The 15,154-nt window shown below is 37.6% G+C and overlaps 1 protein-coding gene across 1 annotated transcript; it reads right to left on the bottom strand.

Annotated features, from left to right (window-relative positions):
• Nucleotides 1-432: 432 nt before the first annotated feature.
• On the bottom strand, nucleotides 433-12,161 carry LOC111366737 (translation initiation factor eIF-2B subunit alpha-like). Its single transcript, XM_022987438.1, has 5 exons — nucleotides 11,594-12,161; nucleotides 2,018-2,170; nucleotides 1,786-1,927; nucleotides 993-1,234; nucleotides 433-859 (listed from the first exon to the last, which is right to left on the bottom strand). Exons 1-5 carry the CDS (start codon nucleotides 12,038-12,040, stop codon nucleotides 653-655), a joined length of 1,191 nt encoding a protein of 396 aa, XP_022843206.1. The 5' UTR covers nucleotides 12,041-12,161; the 3' UTR covers nucleotides 433-652.
• Between the last annotated feature and the right edge of the window lie 2,993 nt (nucleotides 12,162-15,154).

The following is a 15,154-nucleotide window of genomic DNA, read 5'->3' as shown; positions in this document are numbered from 1 at the left end:
CAAAAAAAATATCAAGAGAAGCCATAGGAGACTTTTCAACTGAAGAAACAAAAGCATGTGAACTACTAGATAACTTTGTAGTGACCTTGAATTATTGTAAAAGACAAATGGTATCAAACGAGCAAAGGCTCCGATTTAACTCTATTTCTCATACTGATTTTCAATCACAAATTCACACAATAAAATATTTTGCACATAAATTCAAAACTTTTCCCTACATTTTAATTATACATTTTACCAAAAAATAATTAATAATAATCCCTATTTAAAACATCATTTTCCCCCAATTTCCCTTTATAATGGCCATTAAACAGGGTATTTGAATTCTAGACACCAAAATCAATTTTCCTTTCCTTCCCCTTCATCTGGTTTGACAAAAAAAAACCCAATCAGGCGTCAACAATGAACAATTAATGTTCGACAATAATAGAGTACAAGTCAAAAAAGATATCAAAGAAACAGGTGCAGATACCCAAAATTCAGGGAACAGCACAGTAGGCTGTACACAAAATATGAAATTCAAGGGCTAATAACAGCCTGTCCTTGACATATTCAACTGATGTAAAAATGGTCCCGTCTTTATCATTCACAGTGAATTGTTGCTGCTAAGTTAGTTGTAACGGTAACACGAATAAATTAGATCTCATTATTGTTATAGGTACAGCTGGATGAGCTCGTCACTTACTACTGATGGGGTTAGCACACCCAAATCTGTAAAGAGTAACGTGAGATACTGAGGTGGCGTATAATCCCGGGCAGATGTTTCAACCTCGACCTTGGAAGGAATAGGCACTCCAAAATCAATTGGGCGTAATGCAGGTACCATGTCTTTTTGGTCCAGTGGATAGAGTCGAGCAAACTGAAAGAAAGAAAAAAAATTGGAATTTACTTATGGAATTTGGATATGTTCATCTATGCAATGGCATTGGCAGTAGTAGTCTAAATTCTCCCATTTGTCTTTAGATTAATAAAGATGTAAAAAATCTAAATACCTTGTAGCTTTCTGCAGCAACATACACTGGTTTGTTCATGCTTTTAGCCACCAATGCAGTTTGGTACGTGCCCATCATATTTATTATGCCTCCACTTTCTACCACTCCATCTGCTCCAACGAAAACCATGTCTACCTCGTCCATGCTATATGCCACAGCGGAGTCTATTAAAAGCTTCACAGGAATGTCAAGCTTGGCAAGCTCATTGGACAACCGTAATCCTGTCCTGTCGGGTCTTCCCTCTGCATTTCAGTTATCTAATATCAAACTTACATGCTTTTTTTAGGGTGGAAAAAATTATCAGAGTATTGACTTTGTACAGATGAATTTGCTAATCTATACTAACAGAAAGCAATACAAATACAGACGCATAGAACCTATTTATGGTTCATTTATTCAAGTTACAGTTGTCGATTGCCACTATCCAAAACCAGGTAGTCAATCCATCCGTATAAAGTTAAACGCCAATTTTCATATCATTTCAAGAGTTATCTAGCGCTTCTAGACTCCACGAGAGAGAGAGAGAGAGAGAAGGTACCTTTCTCTGGAAAAGACACGAGATGCAATCGTAACATTGTTTTAAAAATAATTAATTCTAGTTTTACCTTAACTACGAGTTAATAGAAGTCCTGGAGAATTTTGAAAGATTTGGATTTTGGAGAGAAACCTGGGAATGAGGATCAAATTTTTGTGCTTTATGTAAGAGGCTAGTTGATTTTGCTATGTCGAACAAGTTGAATTTATTTATTTTCAGCGACATATACTACAGAAACTGGATGTTGATAGTACACACCTGTACAGAACACTCGAAAGAGTTTCCTATTTTGTGCTGCTGTTCTCAAAACCTCCAAAACAACACGCGAGAAACCATGCACTAAAATGGTACAACCATCAAATATAAAATCTTGACTGAGCATTGCAATTGTTCTTCGAGCCTGAAATGAGATTAGTACAGGTAGATAAATGCAAGTGGATGAATGAAGAATAAAATCACATCAATCCAAATTTATCTAGGAAATAGTTACCTTTAATGATAACTCGCCAAACTTCTCAGCACGTTCAAGAAGGCGAGATTTGGCTGAATTGAAGTCCTCGTATTCCAGAGCAGAAGTTCTCGTTACATAGCGCATAAACAGATCGCAGCCAGCTGTTAAAGAGATAGAGGTAGTGTCCCATGACTGGAACATAGAACAAAAATATTCATAAGCACAAGATACAATAAATCTCAAATTCTCGCAAAAAGCAATTTGAAGTTGATATTGCCCAATCATCATTTTTGTCAATGGCGAGTTAAAATCACATATTCAAAATATGTAGACAATCAAACAGTACATAAACATACAAATAGACACTCATATGTAGTGCATCTACACGTGCATACAAACTAAGAAATGTAGATACGCCAACGCAATTAGGGAATGGGTGCGCTGGGAACACAGACCATTGAATGGATCATTTCATTTTTAATTAATTGGCCCACAGGCCCCAACCCCTCCTCAACAAGACAGATTTAAACCAGGGGCCTTCAACTGGATAAGCATTGAGTACATAATTAATTTCAATTTTTAAAACATAGGCCCTCAGCAAAGCAAAAAAACGTGTGCCTGTTTATTTTAACTTAAAAACATGTTTGATGAGGACATCTACTTAGCATTCGATTAGCTTAGTATTTTACCTTGGGCTTGCAGTATATTTTAGTATTGGCCCAAGCCTTTTTGCTTTGCTTTGCTTTGCTTTGGGCTTGTATAATGTTTTGGGCAGGCCCAAGCCCTTTTTCTTTTGTGTTGTATATTTTATATATATATATATATAGACAGCCTTTGCATTGGACAGATTGATGGGAATGAATTGAACGTCGAGTGTTGCAAACTTTTCCACCACCCTCTTCTTCTCTACTTCTCCTCTCCTTCTTCCTCTTTCTTTTTCCTGGTTTCTACTTCTCACTTCCTCACCTACTATGTGATTGCTTCTACTTGTGTAATGCTACATCAACTTGGTATCAGAGCTAAACTTGGTTTCAACATCTTTAACTGAAAATTGGAGTCACAGAATTGCCATGGAAGTGATGAAAAGTTCAGTCAAATTCCTGCCTTCAGCTTGCTGTTCATCACCATAAAGCCCTACCCAGAAGGTAACCCATCCATCCTCTCTCCAAACCGCACACAAACATCTAACCCATATACACTTAGCCAATTACACCCAACACTGTCTCCTCCGGCTACCGTCAACAGCTACCAACAATTCCTCTCAACTCCCCACCCGAAATTACAGCAACCCAAAAATTGACCGATTGCCTTTCTGAGCTCGACCCACTCGCGACAACTCGGAGCACCCACCCCGCAACCGCCTCCTTCGCTCACGAAACCCATGAACGCCGACCACCAGTCATCCTCCTAGCACAGCCACCACAGTATCCTCACTCACTGCAACCACCGTCCTTCATCTACCCAATCCACCACGTCGTCAGACCAACACAAAAGGCGAGCCAGTGCCTTCTCCGAGTAGCGCTGCTCGTAATCACCTCCACTTAAATCCAATTCTCATACAGACCGCATAGATAGAGTGGGGAAAAACGACTAGGCTAAGATAACAGTGGGCAGTTGATTTTAATTGGGCTGTGGCTTAGTAAATATTCTAGGCTTGTGCTTGTGTGGCTGGGGATTTAATTGTAATTGGGCTTAGTTTTGTGATTTGGGCTCATTTATTGCCCTATTTGTTTTTATGTAATTTAGTTTGATTTTAAAATTTAAAAAAAATAATAATAATAATAAATTTGTATTTTTTAATATCGTTTTGCAGGTACCTCTTCTTGTCCTGTTGATAGATTCAATTACTTCAGCGAACAAAAAGGGAAGTTACTGTTATTATCTAGATTTGATTTATATTACTGTTAATTTAAAATCGCATCAATTAATTTTCTATGTTGCTATTATTCTAATTACTTTACCTAAAATCACGTGATTGAACCCTTGCTAAACCTCACTTTTATTCCACTTATTTTACGTGATTAGATTTTGGCTAGTAATTTGACCATCGCTTTGTTATTTTACGTATATCAACAATATTAGCTTGCCATATTTGGATTTACTTAATCTCAAACCTTTAATTTAAATATTCAAGTTGCTATTTTTCGTTACTTGCACTTGTTGTTCATTGATGTCTCCATCGCAAATCATTTAGTTGGTATTACATTGCATGTAGTTGCGTGGTGGTCGTCTCGTCACCCCTAGTTCTATTACATTCACCATGGACCCCTCACAATTTGATGCACTCACTAGACAATTAGCTCAACTTGTCACAAGCCAGCAACATTTACAGACTCAAATAGCGATTGTCCATCGAGATGGCTGCTACTCGTGAAAAGAGTAAAGACCTAGCTGCCAGGTTGGACAATTTTGAACAAACCCCTCGTTCGACTGACGTTGATAACTCTGAAGCGTCCCATAATGTACACTATTATCGTCGACAAAGTAGTCGACAACACCCTCGACATGATCAAAGGAATGGGGATCAGGACTGTAAGTGAGAACAAGGCCATGGCCGTCGCGATAATCATTCTCCTCCACGCCATGACGAGCGTTACTTTAAAAACATAAAGTTAGACGCTCCTACTTTCGATGATTGCTTAGATCCTAGAGTTTTTGCTCAATGGATTAGAGACATGGATCGTTTCTTGGTATGGTATGGAGTCCCAGAGGATCAACGTGTCCAATTTGCCAGTCTGAAATTAACTGGCACCGCCCAACTCTTCTGGGAAAGTATTGAGGATCTCCTTGAGAAGCGTCATGCACCTTCAATTGGAAGTTGGGAGAAAATGAAACATCGCCTTTAAGAGAAGTACTTGCCTCAATCTTACAGGGGCAACTTGTTAGACCAATGGAATACCCTTACACAAGGACATCGACGAGTGACTGAATATGTTACTCAATTTGATGAATTTCGAATGCGATAACACGTAGTTGAAGATAAGGCAATGACTTGGAGTAGGTTTAGACAGGACATAAAAGATGATCTTAGGCGTAAGCGTATCCTTCGAGGTGTCACTACTCTTGATCATGCTTATTCTGTAGTCCAAAATTATGAGTTGGTCACTAAAACTTCATATGGAAGGCGTGCTGACAATCGTCCTTCCGTCTCATCTGTGCCACCTCCGCCTGTTAAGTCCCTCCTAGGGCCTCCCCCATATAATGTCCCCTTGTGTTGGAAAATGAGGGTAAAGCTTTTGAAATTCCAAAAACTTCTTCCCGCCTGCAGCGCTTCAATTGTGAAGGCTTTGGCCATATCGCATCTAGATGTCCTAATCGAGCTTTAGTCATTGAGGAACGAAAAGATGTAGAAGGTGAGCCATTAGAAGATCAAGTCTATGAACCTAAGTTTGAAGAATTTGACGATTTGGATGATATTGAGGATAGCTTGTTAGGTTGCATCCGAACCTTCCCTGTAGATCTAGGTTATGTGACCCTTGTCCCTGACACCTCGCAGCTAAGTGTTGTACGCTGTACCCTCACTCACCCTAAAGATGCCGATGACTGGCGTCGTCACGCCATTTTTCACACTTATATCAAGATGAATAATAGATGTAAAATTATTGTGTATAGTGGTAGCTGCATTAATGCAATTTCTATGGATACTGTGTCCCATCTTGAATTACAGCCCATCCTACACCCTTAACCTTATAGCGTCTCTTAGGTTGACACTTCTTCTATTGCCGTAAATGAGCGCTGTTTGGTACCTATCCAGTTTCTTATGTATAAAGATCATATATGGTGTGACGTCATTCCCATGGATGTCGAATACGTCATTCTTGGTCGACCCTGGTTGTTCGATTTGGATGTAACTAACCATGGTCGGTCAAACTCCCGTTCCTTTGTGTTTAATGGGAAGAAGATTCACCTTAATCCTTTACCGCCAAAGCTTGTTGATTCACAGCAGAACAAGAAAATTGTGGAGCAGAAAGGGTTACATATGACTAGCCCTATAGAATTTGAGCGTACACTCAAAAGAGAATTCTGTTGTCGTGGTCGTCATGGAAGTTCCATCGGAATCTCCAATATTGACCCCTGATGAGGTTCAGTCAATTCTTCAAGAGTTTCAAATGTCTTTCCTGAAGGCCTCCCAATCTATTGCCTCATTTACAGGATATTCAATATGCTATAAATCTTATCCCTGGATCGTCTCTTCCAAATTTACCTCATTATAGAATGAATCCTATTAAGTATGCTGAGCTCCAGAGGCAAGTAGAGGAGGAGCTCTTTTACAAAGGATTTATTCGTGAGAGTCTAAGTCCTTGTGCGGTTCCCGCCCTTTTGACTCCTAAGAAAGATGATTATTGGAGGATGCGTGTTGATAGTCGCGTCATCAATAAGATCACAATAAAATACCGTTTTCCAATCCCTAGGCTTGATGATATGTTGGATATGATGGTTGGTGCCACAATATTTTCTAAGATTGATTTAAAGAGTGAGTACCACCAAATTAAGATTCGCCCCGGTGACGAATGGAAGACTGCCTTTAAAACGAAGGATAGTCTTTATGAGTGATTGGTCATGCATTTTGGACTAACCAATGCCCCGAGTACTTTTATAAGAGTGATGACACGAGCTTCGCGATCATTCATGGATAAATTCCTCGTTTTCTATTTTGATGACATCTCAGTGTACAGTAAACTTGGGAACAACATCAAGATCATCTCACGCAGGTTTATTCTACCCTTCGTGCTACAAGTCTGTATGCCAATGTGAAGAAATGTTCTTTCTTCACAGATAAAGTTGTCTTCTTAGGCTTCATTATCTCTACGACAGGAGTGTCTGCTGACCCTATAAAGATTCAGGCCAATTATTGGTTGGCTGAGCCCAAGACTATACATGATGTTAGGAGTTTTCATGGTTTAGCTACCTTTTATCGTTGTTTTATTAAAGGGTTTAGCACGATCATGGCTCCTATTACAGAGTGCATGAAAAGAGGAGAATTTTATTAATCGCATGAAGCGGTCAAAGAATTTAAGTTGGTTAAGATGCGAATGACAGAAACTCCAGTCATGCGACTTCCTAACTTTCCCAAAGTTTTTGAGGTAGAATGTGATGCCTCCAGGTAGGGATAGGTGGAGTTTTGAGCCAAGAACGTCAGCCTATTGCTTATTTCAATGAGAAGCTAAATGATGTCAAACTACGGTACTCGACTGAGCCCAAGACTATACATGATGTTAGGAGTTTTTATGGTTTAGCTACCTTTTATCGTTGTTTTATTAAAGGGTTTAGCACGATCATGGCTCCTATTACAGAGTGCATGAAAAGAGGAGAATTTTATTAATTGCATGAAGCGGCCAAAGAATTTAAGTTGGTTAAGAGGCGAATGACAGAAGCTCCAGTCATGCGACTTCCTAACTTTCCCAAAGTTTTTGAGGTAGAATGTGATGCCTCCAGGTAGGGATAGGTGGAGTTTTGAGCCAAGAACGTCAGCCTATTGCTTATTTCAATGAGAAGCTAAATGATGTCAAACTACAGTACTCGACTTATGACAAGGAATTGTATGCAGTCGTACAAGCTTTGCGCTATTGGCGTCATTACTTGTTACCCCAAGAATTTGTCATTTATTCGAACCATGAGGCACTTTGCTACCTTAATTCCTTAAAGAGGTTAAATGCTAGGCATGGTCGTTGGATCGAGTACTTGCAGGCCTATTCTTTTGTTTTGAAGCATAAGAAACGCAGTGAAAATCAAGCGATGGATGTTTTAAGCTGCTGCATTTCCCTTTTAACCAGTATGAGTGTCAAGGTCATAAGTTTTGAACGACTCAAAGAAGATTATGAGTCATGTCTCGATTTCAAGGACATTTTCCTTGCGTTGCAAAGTTGGCAATTGGATGCTACTGATGGTTTTTGTCTAGAGGATGGTTATCTTTTTAGGTTCAATAAGTTGTGTATCCCTCGAACTTCAGTACGAGACTTTATAGTTTAAGAAAGTCATGCCGGAGGCTTGGCTGGACATTTTGGACGTGATAAGACAATCGAAGAGGTTGAACGTCAATTTTATTGGCCTCGTTTGAAGACAAAGTTAGCTAAGATAGTTAGTGCCTGTAACACGTCAGTTGGCCAAACAAAATAGACAAAACACTAGTCTTTACACACCTCTTTCCATCCCTAGTTGTCCTTGACAAGATGTCAGTATAGATTTTGTATTAGGATTCCTACGTACTCCAAAGAAATATGACTCTATTTTTGTTATAGTGGATCATTTCTTGAAAATGACCCACTTTATCCCTTGCAGCAAAACTTCAGATGCGTCTAAGGCTGCCAGACTATACTTTAATGAGATTGTTAAGTTGTATAGCCTTCCTAAGACCATTGTGTCGAATAGGGATGTTCGGTTCACTTGTCACTTCTGGAAAACCTTATGGCACATGGTTGACACTAAGTTGAAATTCTCCAGTGCATATCATCCTCAGATTGATGGTCAAGCTGAAGTTGTTAATCGCAGTTTTGGTAATCTATTAAGGTATCTAGTTCAGGAAAATCTTAAGAACTAGGATTTAATCCTCTCTATAGCCCAAATTGCATATAACAGTTCTGTGAATAAGTCTTTAGGCATGAGTCCTTTTGAAGTTGTTCATGGTTACAAACCCAAGAAGCCTTTAGACCTTATCCCTATGTCCCCACATGCTAATGTGTCCGTGTCAGCTGAGGTATTTGTACAATATCTTTATGACTTACATATTAAAACCAATAAACAACTAGAGGCAAGTAATGCATCATATAAACTTCGAGCAGATTTGCATAAACGACATGTTGAATTTAATATTGGGGATTATGTGATGATCCGAATTAGACCGAAACGGCGTCCATCTGGATCCGCTTCCAAATTGCAAGCCCGTAGCACTAGTCCTTTTAAAATCTTAATGCGTGTTGGTCCAAATGCTTATGTCATTGATCTTCCATCACATTTTGGCTACCATTCTACTTTCAATGTTAAGGATTTAGTTCCTTATAAAGGTCATTTTAAGCCCTCTGATGACCCTTTTCTACCCCCATCTGTTGACCCTCAATTTGAACCTATTGCTATCCCTACTTCAACACCCCCTGTCACAATACCCAAAGATAAGATTGATGCTATTTTAGATTAACAGATTATGTTGACCAATGATAGAGAAATTTAGCGCTTTTTTGTTCGTTGGGTAGGCTGACCTGACTCTGACATATATCCCTAGAGAGATTCCAACAGCTAGAGCCGACTTGTTGAAACTTTATAAGAGTCAGCATAATCTTCCATTGCCCAGACCACCAATCACACGTATATATGGACGTCAGAAGAGGTTTGTCCAACCACTCAACTTATGGTTGGGTGACTGACTGCAACCTTTTATGAGTTATTCACTCGACAAAGTCAAGTTTTCTCCCACCCCGGGAGAGTTGATGAGAACATTCACTTAGCATTGGACTAGCTTAGTATTTTACCTTGAGCTTGTAGTATATTTTGGTATTGGCCCAAGCTTTTTTATTTTGCTTTGGGCTTGTATAATGTTTTGGGCTGATCCAAGCCCTTTTTCTTTTGTGTTGTCTATTATATATATGTAGACAGCCTTTGCATGGGACAGATTGATGGGAATGAATTGAACGTTGAGTGTTGCAGACTTTTCCACCGCCCTCTTCTTCTCTCCTTCTCCTCTCCTTCTTCCTCTTTCTTTTTCCTAGTTTCTACTTCTCACCTCCTCACCTTCTATGTGACTGCTTCTACTTGTGTAATGCTACATCACTGTTTCTTCAAACAACATTTCAATTGCATGAGACCATGATTAGACTTTCTTCTCTTCATTCTGAACCATCAAAGGATCCTCCTCCCATCCACGTGCCATTTCCTACTTGTTCCCATTCAGTCCTCTTTGCCAGCCATCGCTGCTGCCCCCTGACTTTCTCCTATTTTTGCACAAAGTTTTTGTTTCATTTTCATGTTTTTCTCTTTTTTCTTTTTTTCTTTTTTTTTATGAATTGAAAATAGGAGTATAATGGTCTTTTTAATAAAAATTGACCTTTTAATGGTCAGAGGGATGGAAGTCATCCACTATGACCCAGTTGCTACAAAACTGAAAAGTTGGAGATCCACTTGCTACAAATTAAAGGTTGAGACCTACTTTCTCTATTTCAAATCTCAAATAGGTTTGAGATTCCAATCCCAATCTATAGCACTGTTACTAGCATTAACATCTCATGCATTATTTTCTTCTTCAAAGCAAGAAAAAATCTTCAATTGGCAGAAAAAATGTGTCAGGGAAACACATTCAACCCCGAGCATAATCCATGTCAGGTTTTGCTCAAATGGTACACCATTGTTGCATCAAGACGTATAAAGTTTGACTAATCTAGCTAACATTGAACTTGGTATGGATAACTGAAAAATGACGTTATTAATTAAAGAAAAATGTGTGTGTTATTCTATCAATGAATTACCAAGCCTCTTTTACTAATTTTAAGAACCAAATTGAAGAGCCTAAAAAATGATGTCCATTAGTTGACCCTCAAATCATCCATACATTATTCAACAGCACGAAAATCAAATTCTCGTTATGCTCAAGGCAAAATCTCAAAAAAGTTACCCTGATTCAAGTCTTCCAGACAGATAGCTCTTGCTCCAGGCTCCAGCGATACATGGTATTAGTAGCTATACCCGGCTATTATTGAAAAGAATTAAACTACTAGTGACTACTCCAAATTAAATGTCCATGTGATGATGAAACTCGAACAATAAAACTCAGATCAACAGAGACTTGAAACACTTAGAAATATGCTGACTTAAAAGTGATATTTGCCCACTCTCAGTTAGAGATTGTGATGAGACTCTTAATGAAAGAAAAACTGACTTCGATTAATTGCACTAGAAAGCAGGAAATTACAGAAATGAAAGACAATACAGGGCTCCCTTCTTCACTCAATACTTGCCTATCGAATAAGCTCCCTTGCATTCTTATTTATAGCCTATTCCTAACTACTTTTCCCTTGCCACTTGCTTCTTAACAGAATTCTGTTTCTCCCACCTACTGCCTTTCTCTCCCCTTGAGTCTTCTAGAATATGTAAACCGTATTTGGGGTTTATCAGATTGCTTCCAGGTTCACTCAGGCAAATAACTTTGGCGGATATGACAAAACTTTTGGTAAGTTTGCACAATGAAAAAGTGAAAACTCATGAAAGGAACTTGAACACTTGTGAAGTTTCTGATTTTAGAGTTCCGAGAAAGAAGGTGACGTTAGGAAGTTCGTTAATCTCTCATATTTTAACTTCCATTGTATCATCTATATATACACAAATGACATCCAATTGCAGAAAGGAAGTGTTACTACACGAGCAGATACAGCATTTCAGACCAGAATTCCACAGGAAATTTCGCCCCAACAGAGCTAGCCTCAATTTTAAATAGGGAGGCAATACCACCCTGAAACTTTTGTACCACAAGCCTCCTTTAAACTTATATGTGTGTGTGTCTCTCTCTATAATTTGGTGCAAAAAATAGGACATACCATGAACAACAGCAAAAGGTTTAGGAAAATAAAAAAGCATTCATATTTGGAAAATGAAATAGATAAAACGGTATTGAAACTGAAAAAAGTTGCACACCTTTAGAGAGTCAGCCGCTTTTTTTAGCTCAATTTCGAGTCCCATCATAGTTGTGGCTTGGCTCGACCGAATAACTGAAGCCAAAGCCCTAATAGCCGCCACAGCTTCCGCCAAATCGGGCTGTTTCCGCCAGTTTTTAAAATCGTCCACCACGTTCAACCCCTCTTCCGAATCTTCCCCACCGCCGATGGAATTCTTGGAAGCCTCGTCATCAGAGTGGCAGGTCACAGCGGCTTCAGCCTGAGCGAGCCAGTCAGTAGTCACGACTCCATAGTGAGCGGCGCGTGTCTGGTAGTAAAGGGAGATTTTCGGCTCATGGTTTTCGTTGGGCATGGTGGTGGAAGATGCTGTGTCGGCGGGGGAGAGCGGGTGGCTTTCGAGGCAAGATACGACGTCGTTCCCTAACTTCCGATTGTCGAGAATGAAAGAGGCTGAGCGGTACCACATCTTGTTTATGCTGAAGGTTATAGTGAAATTCCCGGTATGGTTTGGAGATTCCAATTGATTAAAGACAAAGGTTTGACTGAGGTTTATGCCTTTTGGGGGCTAATCGCAGGGTTAAAGACATCAAAAACTTTTGTTAATAACATGTTTGGCCAAGCTTTAAGCGGCTTATCAGTTATTTCCTGCGAAATTGGCGCAAATAGTCCCTCATCTTTTAGGTCACTGTCCAAATCATTCCTAATGTTCAAAAAAATCATTTCTAAGAATCACTTTTTGAGATTTTCCATCTATTTTGATGATAATAATGTGCATCTAACTTTCGATGTGAAACTGAAATGATTCATCCAGTATTTCAAAAATAAAATAAATAAAAGAACGAGAATTATATGATTACAAGACAAAAATTTTGTCAAAGAGAAATGAAAATTCAACTAATCTTACCAATCAATCCACCATAAGAGCATCTCAAATGCAAAAGAACTTTTATTAGAAATTAGATTAAGTATTTGTTGGTGTAGCTTAAAAAGTTGTTAGAAATTTGAGATCAACGTCAACAACTAATTTTAATCACAACTTTCATTGAATCTCACAAGCTTCCAATGATATGTTTCATCAACTTTTATCAAATTTTGCTAAATATTTGTATCAAAAACTTTATCAAATAACTTTAAAAAACCCAACAATAAAAGAGGTCCAAATTTGGTCAATCTTCACTTGTAGGTACTGCATAGGACATTTTAATTAAATCTTAACGATAAACGAGGTTCACAATTTATACTCACTTAAAAGAGATTCGAGTATTTTGAAATAATAATTTTTTAAAGAATGTGTAGTTAAAAAAGGCAAAAAAAAATATTGGGATTATATGAAATATTATTTTATTGGAGAGTGTGTGGTTGATAAAAAGATAGAGAAAAATCAATATTATTTTTAATGGGGCCAAACAAGGGCATTATTATAAGTTCTGAACATTTTCTATTGTTGGAAATTTGTAAAATGACCATACTTACCAGTGAAAGATTGATAAAGCTTGAACCTATTTTGTTGGAATTTAATTTGGCCCCCGTTTATTTCCCATTAATTGCCAATTAAAATGAAAAATATGACCGTTATTCATCATATCAAGCCATCATATTTGACTTTCTATCTCTTATGTGGGCTCGTAATAACTTTATTTTTCATTCTCATTTTTACATTAATGTGTACCAAACGAGGCCTTGGTTTCTATTTATAAAAGTTCTTTGCCATGGTTGCATTTGTGATGCTTTTATCGAGAGTCAATCGGTAGGATGAGTTGACTTTAATATTCGTTGTTACTTATTTTGTATTATTTATTTATCTCTAATGAGGGTCATTTCAATATTTTATATCAAAATTTGACTTTTTGACGATCAATATGAATGACAACTGTTAAGTATTGCCCTACGAGGCATGCCATGTTACAACCGCTATGTAAAGACAAAGCAAAGAGTCATGCAAGATTTGTACTGCGCACCTCCTTGCCTTTTTCACGCTCTTTGTAAAGCTAATAGTGACTAGGCAAGGTGATTAAGGAGTTTTCATCCAATGTGATGGTACTTTAATCGAAGAGTCACTTTCAAGGTAAAGCACCACCTTTTACTGCAGTGAATCATTGGAGCAATTAACCTCCCATAGACAAGGCATCTTTAAAAACATCACTTCAGTCAAGAGATCTTTCATACAAAGATACTTACTGCATTTGATGGGTTTGATTGTCCTACAGCAAATGTGCTCAATCAACTTTTCGGTCTATTTTTAAATTGTAGGTTTATGACATTGTGTGGTTGCTTTTCAACCTATTTAATGTTGCCACAGTCCTGTGATAGTAGGAATTGACACATTTCAAGGTTGACCAGTGCCATTAAGTTGAGGTCACATATCAAACATTGAATGGACGTCTCATCTTCCCCCTTGGTATAAAAACTCACACTTAATGTATTAAAAAGGCAGTGCAAATCTAGCAATAAAAATAGTAAGTACAATGTTTAATATTTTCTATATTGCTCTTGGTATTTTTTCAAATTGACACCTATAATTTTCATCCATTATGTCTCCCTCGCATCCAAATACTTTCTTCCCCATTGACTTGAGCATTGGAGTTTTGTGATCGGCACATCCCATTGGAGCTAGGTCATGAGCAGTCTAACGTGACTCTCCAAGTGTGTAGGTGACATATATGTGGACGGAGAGAGGAGCCGTGATCTGTTGGCTACGCAGCACTATCGAATTTCGATGTCAACAAAAACTATCTAAAAAGACCAGTTGTACCTATTAATTGAAAAGGTTGGGATGTTTGCATCAAGATTCGAAGACAAAAGACCATTTGTGAATAAACTACATGAGTCAGGAATCATTTGCACCAAAAAGTTTATGCGGGTGACAATCACATGCATATTCAACAAATCAAACACAGGGCCTGTTTGGGTTTCATTATATTCTAATAATACATTTTGAAATAGTAAAATGGTAGAGAATGTATAATTAAAAAATAAGAAAAAGTTTTAAATTTGCGTGTAATATTATTTTATTGAATAATGTGTTATTGAAAATAAGAAAGAAAAAAACGTATTTTGAAAAAAACGGGCATAAAGTGTCAAAGAATGATGATTCGCTCACTAAGTTGGTAGGTTGGGGATTATTTATGCACTTTTAGAATGTTATTGATGATTTGAGCAGTGACCCAATAGGTCGGGGACTATTTGTGCTATTTTTCCTTTCAGTGTTATATTTGGTAAAGTAAGTTTTTTTTTTTTTTTTGGGTAATTATCACAAAACGTCATTATCTTTTAAGATTATTGTGTAAAAAAATCTCTACTTTTCACTTTTTTGGTATTTTTACCTATGTTTTTGACATTTTATTGCAGAAAATGTCATTTTCATCCAATTTTTCAATAAAAAAATATGAAATAACAAATATATTCTCCTATTTAAATTTTAAAAAAGAAAAATTAATGAATAAATAAAAACTACAAATAAGTCCAAATAAATAACTAAAAGGTTAGCACAAAACGTTATGACTTTCAATATTATTGTGCAAAACGTCTCTAACTTTTATTTTTTGAAATTTTCACCCTTATTTTTATATTTCATTGCGAA

This window comes from Olea europaea, chromosome 2 (assembly GCF_002742605.1).
Source record: "Olea europaea var. sylvestris chromosome 2, O_europaea_v1, whole genome shotgun sequence".
In the NCBI taxonomy this organism is placed as follows: domain Eukaryota; kingdom Viridiplantae; phylum Streptophyta; class Magnoliopsida; order Lamiales; family Oleaceae; genus Olea; species Olea europaea.
This window is presented reverse-complemented; position numbering and strand designations above follow the sequence as displayed.

Excerpts from the sequence above, each read along its gene's own strand:
- LOC111366737 (XM_022987438.1), bottom strand. The coding sequence starts at position 12,040 with ATGTGGTACCGCTCAGCCTCTTTCATTCTCGACAATCGGAAGTTAGGG. Across the intron at positions 1,928-2,017 it reads TTGGCGAGTTATCATTAAAG|GCTCGAAGAACAATTGCAAT; the intron begins GTAACTATTTCC and ends ATCTCATTTCAG. Across the intron at positions 1,235-1,785 it reads CTTTCGAGTGTTCTGTACAG|AGGGAAGACCCGACAGGACA; the intron begins GTGTGTACTATC and ends ACTGAAATGCAG.